The following is a 21,760-nucleotide window of genomic DNA, read 5'->3' as shown; positions in this document are numbered from 1 at the left end:
ACTGGCAATTGAAGCAGTCCAAGGAGTATGTTATTGGCTGAGAAAAAGCATCATGACTGAGTTCCATGTGCTGTTCATTTTGTGTGCTTAATAGGTCCACATGCCATTTGATGTTTAGTAAATAAGTAAACACCTCTAGTTTGGTGTCCGTTGTCAAATATGTCTGTAATCTGCATTGGCCTAGTCCTATGCAGCTAGACTGTGTAATAAAAGATAAGCCGGTGAAAATTTTGGGTTCCTGTGAACTGCCAGGCAGCAAAAGTAAAAAGCTTTCTGGTCTAAATAAGATACAGTTCCTTCTTTCTGTGTAGGATGTTGTTTCAATTTGCCTTTTTTTACTGTATAGAGAATCCAAATATTGTGATAGCACTAATTAATGAGGACCTAGAAACAATACCACTGGAATAATGAATTGGGCTTGAATAGGCCTCAGCTTCAAATAGTATCATATGCTTTTTATCCCAGTCTGATCCCTCAAATAAGAAATTACAGATTAGCTTAATTTCAATCATATTACTGCAAATCAGGCATGAATTTAATGAAGTATCTTGATTTATCATAAAAAAAACCTTTAAAGGTGAGAACAGAATAAGGTACCCTAAATCATAAGCTTCCTCTCCAGTAAGATAGCAAAGGCAGCTAATTTACACCTACTTTTCCAAAATTTATGCTGATATTATTGATGATATAAGTACCATATACAAACAAGGAATTAAACAAATATAGAGCCATATGCTCCCCTCTGCTGTGAGGCACAGAGGGGAGCCACAACATCAGTAAAGGAGAATAACAGTGAAGCCCCAACGTAGCAGCATGGCGAGGGCAACTCCTTGACAGTGTCATTCGTTCTCCCCAGCATCTCACAAAGGTGCATCTCCAGCAGAGCCATCAGCTCATCATCTCCTCGTTTGTAGGATGAGGACTGGGAGAAGTCACTTGCTGCAAAAATTGTCCCCTCCCAGCAAAAAAAAAACCCACCCCTCTTTGAAAGCTATTGCTCCTTCTTGCAGGATGAATTTTGTTTTGACACTTGCAGAAAGCCCTACAATCCCTTTAACAGAAGGTAGTTTTGTGGGGACAAACAGATTTGTATCAGCTGCTGCCATGGCAGGCACAAGAATGACAGAAACAAGGATCCTGGTGCTTCCTTTCATTTTGAATCCCCAAAATCTGGAGCTAGCTTCTCTTTTTGTTTCCTTTTTTCCTTCAGTCCTGCTCCTACAGCAAAGTAAATGTCAGAAACAAAGTGAATCTCATACAAATATTTGGCTCCAGTGCAATTCCTACACCTGACCACTGGAGATGCTGTTACCTTCTCTGTCAGCATTTGGTTTGATGTGTTGAGAATACTTAGGAAACAGCATGTTTCTCAAATAATGAAAAAAAAGCAGTGAAAACCGAAGGAGTTTGCAATAATGTTGTGTATGCAACTCATGCATGCCATGCCTTCTTAAGTCTCTACATGTGATCAAAATTTCAAAGATGAGGAACAGCAAATAACTAACTACATGTCTATTGTATGACCGAGAAGAGTCTCTAAGGGAAAAGTGTCGGTGTCTGTAGGGCTAGAGATATCATGGCAAAACCTATGAAGTCTACAGGCTGCTCTTGGGCTAGAAGAGCTCTTTAGCTAGGTTACTCAGGATTTTTCCATTTTAAATTGTTCCCTCAGCTAAGGGTCTGCAGTCGACTCAGGAGATTGCATGGCCCCTCCTAGGTCAGTGGGTCCATCAGTTTATTCTAAGCTTGCAGGTAACATTATTTCATCAAGCTGTTACTTTCTCACAGATATGTATTTCTGATTGTGTACTTCAATGTTATTTATGTTGCAATTAATATTGTAAAGTTAATAAATATTGGGTTTAGGCTCCATTATGCTGGACACAATAAAATGCATTCAAAATATGAGAGGCATTAGATGCAGGGATTCTTACAATAGTAACAACAGCTATCACAGACTTGTAATATGCAAGTGTTTATTCAGTTCTTTGAAACGAGAAATGTTAGTGAAGGTCGCATAGGACACCAGCCATTATAAGCTGTCAGTTTCTCAATAAATATTATAGCGATTTTCAAATAGCCAAGCCTCAAAATTTTTGAATTTCTTTTAATTCTGCCAAGACAAAAAACTGGGTAGCCATTGAACTGGATAGCCACCGAACCCTTTCACCATTCACTGACAAATCTTTTCATGTGCTGTCCCAACCACCATTTTCCTCATCCTGACAATATATCTTGCAATTATTTTAGCTTTTTACAGAAATGAGAATTTTGATAATCCAAAAGTAGTTCTCTACTTAATTTGTTTTTCTAGGGCTTACAGTAGGTTGTTTTATTAAGATGTCATAAGTTGTTATGTTTTTCTCCTCTCTCACCGCATTTTTTCAGACTCCAGAATGGTATCAAACACCATGAGACCTGAAAATAGTCGAATAAACAGCAGACCCACAGGAAGAGAGACATTTCAGGAAAAAAAAAAAAAATCCTAAAATAGGAGGAAAGGAGCAGAAAAGGCTCTTCTATCTGGAAAACATATTCCTATTTGGGTTCAGGTTTTGGCTGTGATTCAGATTGATATTTTTACATTTTCCCATTGAGTCTGTCTACCTTCCCTCATGTTATCTTTAATATACACTGGCAGGACTCAAAAAAACTATGTACAAAGATCTGCTTTAATATTTTACAGCCTCATTTACAAAGATGCAGAATACTCACAGCTTCCATAGAATCTAATGGGACTTGTGGAAACTCAGTACCTCTGAAAATCAGGCCATTAATTTTGAAAATGTGCATTAATTACTCTCTAGGCTGTAATAGCTCACTTGATATTACTATAATCTACATTCTTTTTGAAAAAGTGTATTTTTCACCTGGTACACTGCGCTTGCTCCTAAAGAGCAGTCATATCTTATCATGTAAAAGCTTCTTTATAACTGATCCAATTATTGACCTGTGGCATTGACCTTAATGAAATGTAATATTTCCAAAGGAATGGTACAATCCATTGTGTTAATCTGGTTGACAGGCATACTCTTGAAGGCCTCATGCTAAAAATAGCTGTGGAATTTATTGAAATAATTAACTTGATGAAACACAAAACCGTGTATTTCCACTAAGGAATAATTTAGGTGGTTTAAATTTCAATTTTCTAAATTGCAACTAGTCTAGAGTATGCAGCAATGTTTGCAGAATTTACCAAAACCCCCAGCTGTTTTCAGAAACATTCTGTGTTTGTAGATTTTCAGATCTCATTCAAGCATTTTTCTTCTAGACTGAGATCTGCCACACAGTGTTTATGAGTTCCAAATACTTGCACATTAAGGAAAAACTGATACCAGTCTTAACTATAGATTGTAACAATAATTACCATTAGCAAACAGCAAAAACCTATCCGGTAAGCACTCCCACTTTGAATTGTTTCAGTTAGGATCCTTTGCACCAAATGAGGTTCCTAGCATGTTATCTTTTCTATACATCTGTATAAAATCCTTTTTTTAAGTAGTGTCACTCTCAGCCACCGCATTCAGTGCAATTTAGTGCTGTTAGATGCTTTCATGTCACATGGTTATAGCTAGGTAGATTAATAGGATCTTCTATCTGGAAATTTCTTTCCTGTTATTGTTCTCCCTGAGCAGTTGATGGCTAAGTTAATTCTCTTTAGTTTTGTCATGCACTAAAGCACACATTGCCAAGCTATGATAAGCTTTACACAGGGAAAAAAAAAAAAAAAAAAGCCCTTGTGTCCATCAAAGTCTTAAACTTGCATTTTAAACTTTGGCCTGACCTGATGTGCCATTCAAAAAGCTTCAAAAGATTATTTTTTTAAGAAAGGTTCAATATGTCCCGAGGCTATCGGTTTTGAGTTAAACTGGGTGAAGTAGAAATATTTTACTCATCAGCTTTGCAGTCACAGAGTTTGCCTCAGCTAGAACAAAACTGCTGAGGCATTTAGAGAAAATTAACCCCCCATCCTGGCAGCCAGATGTGACTGGTTTCTGATGAATGCACATGAGTGGGCTGAAAAACCAAGAGACTGTGAAATTCCTGTCAGGTCCATACAGCGCAGAATGGGCTATTGACTGCTTTCTATATTTCCCTCCATCATTCTTCTTGAACGCTGCCATTAATTTCCTCTCCTGCTCTGACTTGGGAATTTAATTTTTTTTCCTTTTTTTTTTCCCCCTCCCCCCGCTCCTCTTTTCTTGCCTCTTCCCCCTGCCCCGACCCCCGTTCCCGTTGCCATCGCCGTCGCCGTCGCTGTTCCCGTTGGCGTTCCCGTTGCCGTTCCCGTGGCCGTGGGCATCCCAGCTGCGGGCGCTGCAGAGGCGGCGGCGCGGGGCGCTGGCGGCACGGTGGAGCCAGCGTGGCCTCTCCATCCAGGCTGGGCTGGCGAGGATCCAGGCAGCCTCTCAGGAGAACGCTCAGAAAATATTAGCTGTGCAGGTAGGTGATTGCAGGGAAGTCGGAAAGATCATTCTGATCTAGATTGAAAAGCAAATGATGGGTAGTGTGATGAAGCATTAAAACCATATCCCATCAGAGTTTTATAAATTTTTAACCTCTTTAATAAACTGGAATTGCATGAAGGATGAATTCAGTAAGTTAGCACATATACCATGCGTAGTTTGAAAAAAAGGGGGAGATGAGATTTGTTTCTCACAAACCTCTGAAAAGATTATTATAAATACATTGGATATAAACATTTGAAACATAGAGCGGCGTTAGCACTGATGCTCTGTTGTTTTAGAAGATGTTATTGTGTCCTGTTTTGTGCAAATATTATTTCCGTGGTAAACAATATTACCATTTTCACTGTATTCATATTTAAATTCTTTAGCGTGAGACTATTTTTTTAGAAGTATCACACCTTCCTAGCTCAGTTGTATGATGGCTTTCCCTTATTTGTAAAAAAAAGCAACATTGGGGTGTTACGAGATTTAAAAATGGTTTCCAGCAATCTACGGTTTTTCATTTTACAACTTGTGCCCTGGATATATATATTTACTAGGGAAAATAACTACTATACAATATAGTTTGAATGTTCTTCTTTTTGTCTTGTGCTATGGTATCATATTCATATATCTGTAAAGCCACTCCTTTCAATCTCTTCCCACAGTTAATAGCCATAACCAGATGGCGTTTGTGAAGGGTTTTTAAAAGACTTAAGTGAAAAATTTCTTCAGACTTATTCCTTGCAAAAGAAGTTATGTTGCTGATGCAGCTTTAGTGTAGCATATTCTTATAAATCTTGTTTTCTAATTTTTAACAGTTAGGCTTTGTTGTATGATTGCAGAAACAATTTTATTACATTTTAGTATTATGTAATTACACCTCACAGTTAATGCCTGATGCATCACAGTAAAAGCTAATTTGAATAAGTTCTAGAATTCCGTTAAACTGCATCAGCATCAAGATCTCATTTCAGTATCTCACTAAGAGGATTTTCATGTTAAAATTCCAAGTTTCCGTATATGTTCTACTTCTGTAAAAGATTTAGAAGATCCTAGTCATATTAAAATCAGAAAGTCAAGAAAAAAAATAATTAAGATAAAAATATAATCAGATTTTATACTTTATTAATGATTTCTAATACTCTTAATTTTATGGATTTTTTGAGGGTGTTATATGTGCTAAATATTGCACTGACCTGTGTGCCAGTAAAAACAGGTAAGCTGGGAACTACACCTTTTTTCATTCAAATTTCTCATTTAGCACTTAAAAAACTGGAAAAGCTTCTTTTTGATTTTTGCGGGGGGATAGCTGGGATGATTTCTGTTTTCTCCTGTGTTCAACTGCTCCAATAGTGAGTGAAGAACAGAGGTGATCAGTGTGCAGCCTAAAGCTCATAAATAATAACAACAGTGACGTGGAAGCCACAGGTGGCAGTTGGTTTCCTCACACATGAACCTTTGCATTAATCTAATGTTACACAGTATTTTAATAGCCGTACTGTGAACCTCATATACAATTGAACTCTTACGTCAATAACTAGTCCACATTACAATGAATGAGTTTTGCAGAAATCCTTCACCTTAGTATAATTTTTTCCATGCATGCTCTTCATGCTGAGAAGCTGTGTCTGTAAATCTTGTCACCCTGAATAACTCAACTAACTAGAGATGGGCCTAAACTAAGCTTTTAGACGTAAGCCTTAGCAACATTTGGGGGTGTTCAGATCTGAGTAGCTCAGACCTACCAAAGACAATATTTTGTTCCAGGTCTGGACAACATTCTGTTCCCTATCTGCTTTCACTATCCATGACATCCTTTTCTGATATTCTGATCCTTTTCTGGTATTCTGATAGTATTGCTGTGTTTTTATGCAGTTTGACTGATAATAACTTACTATTAAAATAGTGAATAAGGAAAATATATAAAATTAAAATGGAAACTAGTTCAGCTAAGAGCAATTACCAAGGTGTATAGAAGAGTATTTACTTTCAGCAATTTTTATATTTTAGAAGTCTTGGCAGTGATTTATTTGTGTATGGACCAGTGTCTTTGTTTTATCTGTGTTATTGTCAGATCAATCTATCCTTCTGTCAATTAAGTTCCTCTATTGATGACATTCAGCATAGTGGCACGCACTTCCAAAATAAAATCTGGCAGCCGTTCCTCAACGTTCCTTTTCTCTCAGCAAGAAATACCCCGAGTTTGTTGTTCCTAGCGGCTGGCTCGCATTAAAGTGTGAGGATGAGAACTCGCTGCGCCGAGCGGTGTGCGAGTGTGCAGCAAAAAGGTGATTCCTGCTCACGAGAGTTTGCGTCCCAGCAGCTACCTTGCCGAGAGCAAACTGGAGCAGGTGAATCACAGAGGAAGAGTGAATTAGAAGAGGCAGTAGATACAGTACATTGGCTGCCTAAGTGTTTTCTAATATTTTACAGAAGCCATGACCTGGGTGAGATCCAAAGAGAGACTTAAAAGTAGATAATGGAGGGGGTTTTGGCCTTTTCACCAGGTACTTTTTAACTAGTAACACTCTCCAGTTATACATAGCAGCAGTGTTTTGGGAGAGTTATGATGTGAAAACCAAGGACTGCCTCAGACTGGAAGACAGATGTGACCAGGGTTTCATCATTACTAGTCTACACTACTAAGCCTATTTTTAAAAGTCTAGACTTGCCTTCCAATTGCTTCCAATGGTGCAGATAGACCATAGTGCCTGTAAGACTTGGCGCTTGAGAAGGAAGAACAGTGCCTATAATAAGGCGGCGACATTGCCAAAGCCATTAGTGAGGTGGATGTTTCCAGTAACAGGTATTGGTGGAGTTAGTCATCACCTTTAATAAACACCAAAAAAAGCAAAACCTTAGGAGGGATCCCACTTAACAGCACAGTGCTTCTGTTAATGATAATTTGAAAAAAACCTAGATGCTTGCAATTACATCTCCTTAAAACTTTCAAATTAAGAGAAGAGCTTTACAATGATGGCAAGCTCCTATGATGTCTGGTCTCTCAAATTCATTTCAGAAAGAATTATATGCAGTACCAGTCCCAATTTCTGTCAGCATCAAGCCTGGCATTGATGCCAGAGATTTGCTGTTGGTCATCCACCCCTACTAGTTAAGCAGGGATCTGAGCTCGGTCTTAATACCAGGCTTCCTTCCCTGTCACACTGCTAATGCGTGCCCTTGGGCTGAGCGTGCCCTTGGGCTGAGAGCCGACTGGTATTGGTAATTGTACTAAACTGAACTGGGGTGCTCAGGCTGAGTGCAACGCAAGGCAGCGTGTCCCCTGGAGCATGCGGCTAATGTACGCGTCCCCTCTGGGGATGCTGCTGCCCCCAGAAGCAGCAGCCTGGCCATAAAAGGCTGCCGCATGTCATCACCATCTTAAATGTCCTAGGGCCAGAATCTCTGCTTTGCCATGATTATGTGTAAGGTAGCAAAGGCAAAAAGTCCCTTGTTTCCTCCGTGGCTCCCTGCCCAACCTTAGCACCGGCTGTACACGTTTTTGGTCTGCCTGGCCCTACCCACCAGCAGCGCCCTTTACCAGGGAATCATAACCAGAACACACTGCCTTCTGGATGCACCTGCTTTTGGCTCTCTATTCTGAGAAAGAAGACCAAAACACATTCTTCAGTACGTAGCAGAAATGTGTATATGCTTACTGAGCTCCTACCATGGTTATGTGACTGAAGACATGTTAATATTATCCAAATAAGTTAAAATTATCCAAAACACCAACAATATGAGTGTGAACCATGAAGGGAGAATTATGGCAGTCAACCTCTAGTAAATACTAGCTTTTCCCATTTTTTTGCTAAGGGTGATTAGTCTATGTTGTACATTGTGACATTAATAGATTTTTTCTTTTTAAACAAAATGCCATTTTAATTTATTTAAGCCCTTTTATTTCAATCAAACTTTTAAATATATATTCCCTGGTTTTTACCATGATCCTTGTAGCCATTTTGCTCTTTCAACATTTAATATTTGCATTGGAAATAGGAATGATGAACTGATTACTTAGTGTCCATATATTTTGTGAACATACTTCTGGCAGAAAATGAAATTTTAAAATTCAGCATTTCAATTGTGATGTTAAAAAAAGGGATAAGAGATTCTTCCATAGCAATAGCAAAGAATAAATATGTTGGCAATCAAATCAACTGCTAGAGCAGGGATCAATGACTGAAATTATTTATACTTTCAATTTTGGCTCTTCACCTATTTTATTTTTTGTAGAGCAAAGTGCAGGACTGTTTCTTGGGCAAGACTATTTCATCTTCTTATGCTCTACCTTTTTTCTAACCCATTTAAAGTTTTAAAAATTCCTTTACTGCTGTCTGATTGCAACTAGTGGCAGAGTTTGAGAGATTAGAATTGCAGTGCATGAAGTGCACTAGAAGTGCATTAGGAGTGCGTGAGCACTGCTCTGCTCTTTCATTCTGGGCAGTTTACATACACGCTTAACAGCTCTGAAAAGAGACTGTTTTTATCATGGTAGTCAACAAAAGTTCTATGAGTTCCATTGTAGATTACACTGACTCTTCATGTAAACTTAATTATCTTAATAGTCAAAGGACATCCTATGTGGTAGGAGAGGAGCAAAGACTATTGCTGAAGTCAGCAGCAGTTTTTCTTCAAATAAAAGCTGCATGGAGATCTCTTCTAATCAGGGTTTGAAGAAATGCAACAGAGCAATGTGGGGAAAATTTCACCATCACAGTTGCTGCACTCCATATTTTATATTTTGCTGGAGGACTGCAGTCTTCAAAAATCTTTCTACAATTACTAAATACACTTCTAATCCAGAAGAAAATAATAAAAGTAATCTCTTTAATTTAGAAAAAAAATGATAAAAAAATAAAATCTATTTTCCCAAAAGTGTATAGGCAAGGTATTTGTTATGTTAACGTTTTTTGTTTTCTCAATAATATTTTGGAGTTTCAATAACTTGGCTCTTGAGAAAGTTCAATTAGCTATCTAATTGCAAAAATGATATATGATGGCAGGTGTAGCTTTATTTAGGACTGTGGCTGTGCTTTAATACTGACAGTCTTCAATTTAGTCCATCCTTTTAGATGATTTATCTTGACTATAGTTCTGTCAGAATTATTTGGGGGGCCAAAGTGCTAACAAAATGATAGCATAATTGCTACCTCATAGTAACTTTAAAGGATTTCATATATACTTCTTCTGATGGTGGCATGACAAAGGTACCTTTCTAATAAATACAAGGTTATTGGCTAAATTTTTAAAGATCTGCACCTTTGATAGCCATTCACACTGATGCAAAGTGATATAAAAATACATCATGAGGACTTAGAGTTTGGAAACTTCTTGGTTGGTAGCAGTTTTACCCATTTTCGTTAGGTGGAAATTGCTAGATAAGGCACAAAGGAATGAAGCATCAACCCACAGACCGTCGCTTTGACTGCAGAATGCTGTGATGATTTATACATTTTCTGCAGATTTACTCAAGTTGCTTGATTATCCTGAAATCTTTAAAAACTTTTTGGCAAAACTCTTGTAGTTCAAAATAATTCCACTGTACTGAATGACACCAGTTTACACTAGAAAAATTTTTTATCTATTTTGTATGGTCTTTATTTGGGCAATTTTTTAGAGGTCACCAGAGAAAGGACTCTTCTTTACCAAGGCTTTGAAACTTTGCTGAATCTACTGTGGGAATCTCAGTGGATACTGCATCTTACTGGAGGAAATGTTTTACTGACTGTGCAAAATCTGTGGTTTTCATGGCATCCTGGTCTACCTCCTTACAGGAAAGAGCCAGTGCAGTTCCACTAACTGGCCAGGACCAGCTATAATCCTACGTGTTAAAAGCAGTGTTTGCCCTTTTGCTTTCTGAAAAGCACTCATTCTTAACTTGCTTCTTAGCTGTCAGATGGTAGTCAATTTAAGTACATCTTTTGTTCTCTAACTTATTAACACAGGTGTGTTATGGTGTCCCTCAGGGCTGACGCTCTTCCAAATCTGTACGCCTTCTCTTTTATTTTTCTCTGTTATAGGTTGAGTTATCACCATTTATGCTGATTACACTCAGTTGGTCTTTTTTGCCTGCTGATTTCACTTTAGCAGTCTTGCTGTTTCTGCCTTGTCTTGGAGACATATGGGGTTGGATGACAGATAACTTTTCTTAAGGGGACATGGCTACACACCTTTTAATTAGTTCTAAGCTTTTGTATTCAGTCACATTTATTCACAGTAGCCATTTAAAATGTTCAAGTTAAATTTTTCTGGTTTTATTATTAATTTATAAAATATTTATTTTGTACACTTAAAGGGGAATTGAGACCAGCTATTTTTGCTTCTGCTCATGGGGGTAATGTTTCTGAGTTGAAAAATTTGTTACTTAATTATTAGGGTTCTAAAGAAACGTGGAAATCAGCATCCAATATATAGTTTCTAAAAATATATGGCTTTCCTCTCAAATGCTTATGAATTTTGGATAATAACATCTGGAATTCTTCAAAATACATTCTCACATTTTATTTCAATCATTAAAGTGATTATTTTTGTGCAGATTTTTCTAGGTGAAGTTGATGACCCTGACAAGCATTCACCAAAATCTTTGAATTTACTTATCATGTAGGTGTAGTGTCAAATACATCTGCCATGGAATAGGCACACAAAATGTTCATGACCATTTATTTTGTTGCTGCATGATGAGAAGGACCCTTCTAGTGAGAGAGTGGAAAGTAAACTCAAAATAAGCCCCATTCATAGAAGAAATTAGAACCTGCTTCATTTCTTTACCTCTTTTTCATGGTCTGTGATTTTGCTTATCACATGACAAAACTCTGATGCCTTTACTCTGTCATAATTTCCTTTACCATTTTTGAAGTGAAGTGTACATATCATTTGGCATAACTCAGTTGCATTCAGGTTTTTGTGCTTTAGTGCACCAAGCTTCTTATGCTTCACATAAACTCTTTCTTTTTCAAAGCATCATGCCCAAAAGCTGATATAACCACAAACATTTCCTGGCATGAATAGGAACAGCTATAGTGGCCTTACCTGGCTAATTCTTCTATGGCTTCACTCGAAAGTTTCACTATATGAAGTAAATGTGATATGAAGCAAATAATTTAGAAATGTGGCTGTCATCTAAAAGCTCTAGTGCATAGTAGGAAGATAAAGACAAACAGTTCTGCTAGCTGCCTGTCAATGACAGAGGCTAGAAGATGGTCTCTGCAAACGAAAAAAATTAGTCTCATATTTTTAAGATTAACCTGACCAGGATTGTTGTGGTGATGAATTATTTAGTTTGCTTGCAGGTGTACATTTTCAATATACAATTTTCGTGCAGAAATATGTATGAGTATTTTGAGTAATAAAAATTGTGACCTAAGAGAAAATGGAAGGATGACATCTAGTAAAGGAGATCTATTTTTAAATTTCTTTTAAAAGGAGAATTCCTATGAGTTACATTTCTTCAGTATCCACCACCACTTACTGGAATCTATCTCTGTATGTTACCAGAGTAGCCCTAATTGTCCACTTTCTTACACTTTCTAACATCCACCCACAGAAATGTCTCAATAATTTAAAATATGATGACTAGTAAAAATGTATAGATACTTTTTTTTAATAAAGAAACACAAGTTTACAGAATTAAAAGTTTACTACAAGTAACTTGATATCTGACTTTAACCAATGATGAGATTACTAGACAAACTTCATTTCTCATTGAGCAAAAATTATTCTCCCATTAAAGAGAAATAGAATCCAGAAATGTAGTCTATGAATTCATATTCTTTCCACCTGTAACTCTGATAACTTTCATTTGTGGGCCAAACGCTCAAAACTCCAGTCAAATGTGAGGAACTGGCAAGCTTATTATCTCTGCTGCTTTTATTGTCAGCAGGGCTACTCAAACCAGTAGGTCTTAAAAGACAAGAAGAGAGAAACTGCGTGACTTCCAGCTTCTTAAAAATTGATCCACTGAGTCATGTCACTGCTACAGCAATCTTTAAGCCTCGGATTATTCTCTGTACTCCCTGACAGAGTTTAAAACTTGATGGAATAAAAATGTGCTGAAGCACTGTATCATGAATTGAAAAGTTTTCAAAAAACAATAAAGTTATTGTGCTTGATGCCTTTTCCAGAATTTGAAGACTACTGGATTTCTATTTCTTGAAGTAGCATAAATTTTACTTGTTTAGTTAAATAACTAAAACCTGTGTTGAAATGTTTACACAAAATAGGCTGAATTAAGTTTATAGAAATAACTGCAATCCTAACATTTCCAAATTGAGTACTTGGTTTTGTGATCTTAACAATTTTCTTTTAAGATCTTTTTTAAAACTTAAAAATTTCCAAGACTATAAGCCATCATATTGACACCTATCTTGATCATCAGCAGAATTAGTGCCCATACAGTTATCTGCCACTTTAACTAATGGAGTAAATAACAACTGTAGTAGGCTGTCTTGTTCAGTAATTTATTGCTCAGCCTTTTTATGTAATTGAAGACCCTCCAGCTCATAGTCTCCGCTTTTCCCAACCCAGTGCTGGTGCTACATCTCATCCCAGATGAATGTCAGACCTCTGTCCTGCACCCAACTTGTTCTCAGACTGCTGGCCCAGCCATTTCTGCTCTCCTTTCAAGCTCCTTTTCCAGCCTTAGTCTCTGGCACTACCTATTGATTTCCATTTTCCTCTGTTTCCTCGTTGCTTCCTCAGGTCCCAGACTGTCCTTTTTTTTGCAACCAGTGGTCACCTTCTTCCACCTTCCAGCCTCTGAGACCTGCCAATTCAGGTCTCTACCCTCACCTGACAGACCACTGACAGTTTTCCTTCTCTGCAGCCCAATTTTATCTCCCCATAAGCTTTCTCCAAATCTAACTGTTGCTCCATTTTTGGCTCTTGTTCTGTCACATTCAAATCAAGCAATTTCCTCCATCATAGACTCCTAAAATCATAAAATAATTTAGAATGGAAAAGACCTTTAAGATCATCAAGTCCAACTGTTAAGCTAGCACTGCCAAGTCCACCACTAAACCATGCCCCTAAGTGCCACGTCTAACATCTACTGGGCAAAATGAAAGCACAGGCAGGACACCTCTATTCTAAGGCCCCTAGACCCAACCCAAACCACAGCAGTCCTGAGATACTACTGCTGGAGAAGTCTTACCTATTGCAAGGCTCAAGTTTGTAAACATGTAGTTTTCAGAGTTACTGAACTCAAGCTGAAATTTACCAAGCATGGTCAAACTGTGTTTTCAGAGCTTCATGGCTCTGAAATTTTGTTGGCAGTAGTGTAGGACTCGTTTTTGTAATTTTTGAAGTTTACCAAAGAAATCAAGCATTTGAGCCCAATGCCTGAATTTTGGATAAACTGTTAAAAAAAAAAAAAATTATAATGGATCCTATAAAAGCAAATGCTTGGCGACTTTCATAATATGCAATGGGAGTCCTTCCTATTATAGAAAAATTAGTTGAAGTAGTTTAAACACCAGTGGTTCAAAATCCAGCAATAATTAATTCAAGTTCTTCCTAGCAAAATGTATAGGAATCCTTGATTCTCTTTGCAGAGCTTAGGTGTCTTCGTTTGAGTAGGTGTGTTATGAATATCTGGGACAATATGGGAAAGCACATACACTGTCAAAATCTCTCAAAGTATTGTATTATGGTTCTGTGAAAAGTTTGTGCGGTTTTTCTTCCAGAGAAGCATAACCATTTCTCATCTGTAATGTTATTTTCCTAAATCACGTTTTGTCCTGATCAGAGCAATAGTACGGAATAGCAGGAAAGCCATCATTTTCTTAAGCAGTACTAGCTAAACAAAAGAAAACAGAGTTTGAATGTACATTATATTTCTACCAGCTGTGATGAGAAATACCTGTATAGCAACAGAGTGAACAACTTTCTACATAGTTCCATTTAAGGTAAAATGCAGTGTTTCTGAGACTTTTACGTGAAAATAACTATACATATTTAGGTACTGGGTTCAAGGTTAAGGCCAAATTGTAGGTAACATTGAGGTTTATGATGATGATTCTGTAGCTTGTGAATCTCTCTCTTGAGACCTATGACAAAATGCTCAAAGGTCAATCATTTGGATCACAAGACTCCCTTCGTAAGCAAAACCAAAACAGTTTTGTGTGTATCTACTCCTTCAAGAAGCCAGTGGTAGTTTTAAATGACAAAAGAATACAGCAATGAGATGACAAGACAGACAGTTATTCAGTTGTTATGTGTCAAAAAGAAAAGGAAACGACAGTTCATAGATTTGCTTTTCCAGCAATTGACAGAAGCCTTCAGTGTATAATTAAGAAAAGTTATATAAAAGCCCATTTTTAGGAAGACAAGATTAAGGATAGGATTTATGAAGTTATACTGTTGCCAAATGAGCAAATGCTTAGATCTGGTTTTATAAATAAAAACTAAGAAATCAAATTTCTTTATCCAGTACAGTGAGTAAAGAATCAGAGAAATGACATTTTAAATTAGTTATTCAACCTTGCAACATCACTTTGGGCTATCTGAAGTTTAGTAACCTCCTTCTACCCATTTTAAACATATATCAAAACACAGGTTTAATGATGAACTGTTTACATGTTGAAAGCTCCTTTTTGGCAGGTCTTCCGTTTTTGTCGTTACCTGAATTAATTATGGTAGTTCAGAACATCTCTAGTAAACATGCTGATATATCATAGATTATAAACTCATCTACTGAACTCTTAACCATGGTTGCAAAGTAGATTATTTTATTTAAAGACAGCAGTTTAAAAATTTAGACATTTAATTTAATTATCCTCTCCCAGAAGTATAAGAAGAAATCAGAATCCTAGTGTGAATAGCATTATACTTGCATAAGAAAACTTACAGGAACATTTTTGCCTCAAACTCAATAATTTTATTTATAATCACTAACTATGTTTTTGTTTTACAGAACCAGTATGATTTGGAAAAAGAATAAAATTGCTTTTAAAGTACAAAAATAATTATGAACCACTTGAAATGTAATGTCTGTATTTTATTTCTCATCAGAATTCATTAGTGTGTAACATCAATAATTTAGCCCATCATTTGCCAACACTGACTTGGCTCAGTAGTTCAATCATGTAACCCTGTAAACTCACTTTCCATTAAAATGAATGTTGCTGACAAAGGATAACTAAAGAGATACTTCATTTATTAGCTAAAGAGATACTTCATTTATCAACATTTTTAAATTAGGAGTTTGGGACCACAGACACTTAGCTGGATAAATTATTCAAAGGAATCTTTGCATTAGGCCTAAAGATGTTTGTAGAATCAAATACAATGTTATCCAGAATTATAACTGCCTTTCATTTGTGTAACATGTAATTCACAGTATACTATTCCAGAAACCAACAGAGCCACCTGCAGAGAATCAAATGACCTACCGGAATGAAATCCTGACTGTCATGTGCAAAATTATAAAATGTGTAATAGTTATCCCGTATTTTGATTGACTCAATCAAGCATTTCCCACGGAAAACTCCTTACAAGAAACTTCTTGCAACAGGCACTATAATCTTCCAGAGTTGCATCTGAGGTATTAAATGCTTTACATTATTTTACTACGAGCAGCTTCTTCAAATCCAGTCATTATCTTCTCCAAAGGCATCCGTTAAAAACATTCAGGTTTCAGATATGATGTCTCAGCTTGTTGCTTCTCCAGCCTTTTTCCTAGCTGCCTATTCTTTCTTACGAGGATACTGGCTTCATTTTCTAAACTTCAGTCCTTTTTATTTTTTTGCTGACATACTATAAGTTGGATGTAAACATTTCTTTTATGAAATAAATAGCTACCTGAAGCATATGAGGACAAAGTTAGGAATAAAATAAAAACCTCTCATATCATGTCTTCTGCCTATGCCTGGGAAGAAAGATCTGGAAACCAAATCCTTCCTGAGGACAAATCAGTAAACATCTGTCACAGGATCGACATAACATGACTGTCATCTGACTGTGTACTCTGGAGGGCTGCTGCTAGCAGTACAGAAGGAACCAATTAAGGACAGAAGCAGAAAGCGAATAAAAATGTTATAATACCAGTTTGGTGCGAGCCACGACATCACTGTCCATTCTCCTTACTCTTTTCTGTCTGAGCTTATATGGTTTCTCTAGAAAGTATTCCCATCTTCATCTCAAACTTTGCATTGGAGGTATTCTTAACCTAGAGACAAGAACTGCTCCTCCTTCGAGCGATGTTCCAAGTAAATCTTGTTACAGTCTTGGTGCTCACAGGCTGCTATAAATACATTCTTATGATACTCCAGGCTGAGGAGTGAGGGATCAAATTTAGGTCTTCATTTGCAAGCGTTCTCATATGAAGTATTTTTTTTTAAAATGAATGTGATATTTTCTCTGAGCCTGAGCACTGTGGTAACTGAGCATGTACGTGGTAGCAGAGCAGAAATATGTATTTGAGACAGAGGAAAAGATGCTATTATCAGCTAATTCGGGGGACTGAGGAGCTTTGTACAAGGAAATCTTTTCTGTAAATTCTTCTCTTTTTTGTGAGGGGAGAGTGGGGTGGAAAGGATTACGCCTTAGAGAACTACTCAGTTCTCTGGAATAATTTTGAAGAAAATGAGAACAGAAGCAGTTCTCTCTTAATAGTGCTGTATTTGTCTTCCCTATAATATTCAGCATTGCTACAAGGGTATGCAATCTGTATCATCACTTGACTCAGCAACACTTTTGGTGCTCCTACTGGCACTGGAACAAAAAGCTGAGAGTTGAAGACTCAGGAAGAGCAGTTTCTTTCTCACACTTAACTCTCCTCCAAAACTCTGATGGGTCACAGCAGTTTCACTGAGTTGCTTTAGCATGCCAGCTTGTCACAGCTATCGTGGAATTTTACTGGAGCGTTTTAATTATCTATAATAACTCCAGAAAATCCCCTTTTTCATTTGGCACAGATTTTTCAAAGCTATGAGTTTTAGTTTTATTACAATTTCTAAAACAAGAAAATGAAAGAGTACACCAAACAAGGAGATTTTTAATGCTATGCTTCACTCCAATTAACCTTTAGGGACTAAGAAGTCTTGCAAAATAAAAAACATACTTCAGACTGGTCTCACTGAAGTCAGTGATGAAGTTAGGCTGGCTTCCTTAGATACAGCACTGTTTTCCTCAGGGTGAAGGCAGAACAATCTGAGTCAATATACATGCTCTCACTATTGCCTTGTAGTGAAACCTTTATTCTGAGGGCTAAAATTGCATCTGTGTTTTCAAAGTAAATGTTGTGGTGATAGTTTTGTTATCATCTTGATGGCCTAACAACATAAGTAAGGCAGGTTTTATAAGACAAGACACTATCTTTTATAAGACTGGAAAAAAAGACAAGCTTTTGAGTACACAAGCTCTTCCTGTTAGCATCATTTCTTGTATCTTTGATAACTATCTGGGAGGGTGTTGAGCACTATGTTCTCAGTTTCAGTGATATATTCATTGATAATCTAATTATTGCTCAGTTTAAAATGTATATATATTATTATGCAGCAAAGACTACCACATGTATTCTGGTCTTTCTTAGATCTTAATATCTTATTTAACTCACTGTAATAACAATTCTCCGCATTTTGTAGTGACTTCTTTGGCCTATACAGATGACGAGTCTAACCACTGCTGGTGTTATACTATTACCTTTCTTTTCCTTTTATTTCTCATTCTTTTTAATTCCTACTTCTTTCTTCTTAACAGGTAGAGTCTGAAAGATAGGGAAAATTTGGAGGAGATGAGGAAGGAAAGGATTTGACTAGATAGGTCAGATTAACATTTCAGATTAGCAATCTAAAACATGATGATGCAGTCTTCTGAAATAATTCATGGTTTTTCTTTGGTTTCTCTAGTTTTCTCAGTTTCATATGTCTCAAGGATAACAGGCATTTGTCATCTTTCTTCTATTGATCATCAAAGAACTGAGATTTTCCTGTATATAAAACACCAGAACTTTTTATTGCTTTATAGTCCCTCAGACAGCATATAATTCTGGAGCTCAATCTGTAATAGCCTGACAGCGCCAGTGTCACCCTGACAGATACGCTGCTGCCCAATAACCATTCAGGTTGAGAAGTCATGCGCTTTAGCTTCACCAGTATGATTTCTGCCTTACCAAGATCAACGTCCAGAAAAGTGGCCTGTTTGGGCTGCCATTTGATTTGGAATAATTTAAGAAACTTTTAAGTAGACTTGTGTCTTTAAATAGCACTTTCCTGTTAGGGAATATCGAAGATTTTTCCTTTTCAAAACTAAAATAATCTTTTATTGGAGCAAATTATGGCAGAAGTACGAATGATTTTGGTGCTAAATCAACTTCCTTCGAGAGGGAGAGAGGCCTGTGAGGGGTGTGTGGATGCCCTCTGAAGCAGCATTTGCAGTTTTTTGTCCCTTCTGTATGATGGAGGCAACTGCAGGCTATGGACACTAGTGTCCTTGGGGACATGATGGAGAGAAACCTGAGTGAGCCACTCCATGAGTTTCCCCCTTCCAAGTTATAATATTCATTGAACAATAATATTTTGCTAAGCTAAAATTTTTGAGGATAAATCTTATGGGAAATTGAGCTTCAAGTGCTGTTTAGACAGTTATTATTTGACTACAGGCATGATGTTTCAAGAAAGGAATTTACATGGCCAAAGTTCATTCCTTGTTCTCTTTTTTTCCATTCTTTCCTCCAGCAAATGAGTCCTTCTAGGCCTCCTGAAAGGAGAATCATTATAAAATAGGTTTCATCAGTAAAAGAATCAAGTTACTCACGTCTTGTTAAAGTTTCGCAGTCTGGCTCGGACATATCCACATGTCATACCTCACTGTTCTGGCACTGTTCTGTTAGGTAGAACAGCTGACAAATGCAAAGCCACTAAGGGCTGTTCAGGACTCAGGGACTGATTTTGATACTATTCTGTGTTTTAAATCCATTAATTTCATTCTAGTTACACCTGATTTACATCTGTGTGAAAATCAAACATGAAGTTTGCCTTGTATTTTTAGTCTTTATTTCTATTTGAGAACTACTAGTATATGATACTGTCAGACTAATGGAGAAAACTGAAGACGAGTGACCATATTTTATGCCATTGTATATTTAAAATAAATGTTTTCAGTTTCTAAAATTAAATAATGATTTTTTTTTCACTGAAATGCTAATAAAACATATGACTGTCATAAACTTAATTTCCTTAGTACATTTTATAGGCACTGTAAAATGCAGCTTCTTTCCTAGGAAGCTGAACTTTTTTAGGGAAAGGAGTGGAAATCTTCCCACGACCCAGTGCTTCATAAACAGGTGATCGAAATGGCAACTAGAATAAAATTAAACACTTCCTCAGTAACAACTATGCTGAGAATCAAATTGCTGTCCCACTGAAGTCTACAGCCTAATTTGAGAATTCATTTTACATGAATGTAATCCATTGATTTAAATCGTTCATTGAAATCAGATCAGAGATATAATGTACAGGTTTTTTTTCTTTTTATTTCAGTAGTGACGGAATACATCCACAGCTCTCGGTTTTCAGTTAATGGGAACCCAGATGCATGCTAAACCTTGGCCCTAGGCAGACGTATCAGTATCATTTTGTCAATGAGCCAGCACAGAAAATCTTTCTTTAAGACAATTCAATCTAATCTTAAATGTTTTATTAAATCAATTTTGAAATCAAGTCAGTGTCATTAATAAACTATCATTTGATGATTAGTTTTCCCGCTTGTAAACATTAGTTACTAAAAATAACATTCAGCTAAATTTACAATATATGTTAATATTACCTTCATTTTATTACTAAAAGACAGTACATCAGATCCAAATAAAAGGTATTGATACTCCAGACAAGATTGTTCTGGTGGTGGTCGTTTTAGTTATTTAAAAACAAACAAACAAACAAACAACTGAATTGTTGAACTGCTCTCAATTCCAGAACATCCAGAACACCAAGAAAAGTGGCACAGATTCCAATGCTAGCTTATCATAGGATCATAGAATGCTTTGGGTTGGAAGGGACCTTTAGAGGTCATCTAGCCCAACCCCCCTGCAGTGAGCAGGGACAGCTTTAACCAGATCAGGTTGCTCAGAGCCCCGTCCAACCTGACCTCGAATGTTGCCAGGGATGGGGCCTCCACCACCTCTCTGGGCAACCTGTTCCAGTGCTTCACCACCCTCAGTGTAAAAAATTTCTTCCTTATGTCTAGTCTAAATCTATTCTTCTTTAGTTGAAATCCATTATTCCTTGTCCTGTCACAATAGGCCCTGTTAAAAAGATTCTCCCCATCTTTCCTGTAGGCTCCCTTTAAGTACTGGAAGGTCGCAATAAGGTCTCCCCGCAGCCTTCTCTTCTCCAGGCTGAACAATCCCAACTCTCTCAGCCTGGCCTCACAGGAGAGGTGTTCCAGCCCTCAGATCATTTTTGTGGCCCTCCTCTGGACCCGCTCCAGCAGGTCCATGTCCTTCTTGTGCTGAGGGCTCCAGAGCTGGACACAGTACTCCAGGTGAGGTCTCACCAGAGCAGAGTAGAGGGGCAGAATCACCTCCCTTGACCTGCTGGCCGGTAGCTTCTTTACTGAGTGTAAACTTCAGTAAAATCTTGTAAAGTCAAACCAGTAAGTCAGTGAAATAATCTTACCACTCTCTCTTCCTTTTCTGTCATCTTTCTTAAGAGTTTCGTCCATTTAGATATTTCACCCCAAATCTCATTACTACTGCATTTGGCTACAGCACCATTACACTTGTGCCTTTCTCAGGGATAGTGGCCCAGTGCATTTACTTTCAATACATATTTACATTTCTCTCCCCACATCCACATGCATACAACACGTTCTCCCATTTTTATACCCTTGAGAGCACCTCTTTAATGGGCTGCACTGCTGTGAATAGTCCCCAGGTTACTCCAGACACGCTGAATGAAAAGCACACACAAAATAATTCTGCATTAGCATGTGGAGAAGGGGCCCAGAAAGGGTCATCCTTATGACCTTTCAGAAAGAGTCTCTGGCCCTGGTTTATTTATACCTGGCAACAGGTATAATGTTGCCAATGTTTGCCAAGACATGTTCCTCGGACTTTATGTTGTCACAGAAAAGGAAATTGCTGAGTATGCACCAGAGTGTTAATAGGTGGATGATACCCAATGAAAACATTGTGGGTTTCCCCTTTGAATATTAATTCTCGACGAGCACTGACTACCCCTTTGGAAAATGAGTGTGAGGAAACAGTGTAAGGATTATGCTGAAGGAAAACAAGATATGATGAAAGAATGAATGAAGAGACCATTCCAGAGCAACTTTCTAGTGCATAGCGTGCTTTGTATAGAAAGAGG

The 21,760-nt window shown here is 37.4% G+C and overlaps 1 protein-coding gene across 1 annotated transcript in view; it reads left to right on the top strand.

The window, feature by feature from the left end:
- CCDC178 (coiled-coil domain containing 178) overlaps positions 1 to 21,760 on the top strand; it is a 182,546-nt gene that overhangs the window by 158,591 nt on the left and 2,195 nt on the right. The window contains exon 18 of the mRNA XM_075706468.1: positions 4,309 to 4,443. Within this exon, the coding sequence (XP_075562583.1) occupies positions 4,309 to 4,443 (135 nt within the window). The remainder of the gene's footprint in view (positions 1 to 4,308; positions 4,444 to 21,760) is intronic.

The sequence above is a fragment of the Pelecanus crispus genome, chromosome 2 (assembly GCF_030463565.1).
Source record: "Pelecanus crispus isolate bPelCri1 chromosome 2, bPelCri1.pri, whole genome shotgun sequence".
Classification (NCBI taxonomy): Eukaryota; Metazoa; Chordata; class Aves; order Pelecaniformes; family Pelecanidae; genus Pelecanus; species Pelecanus crispus.
This window is presented reverse-complemented; position numbering and strand designations above follow the sequence as displayed.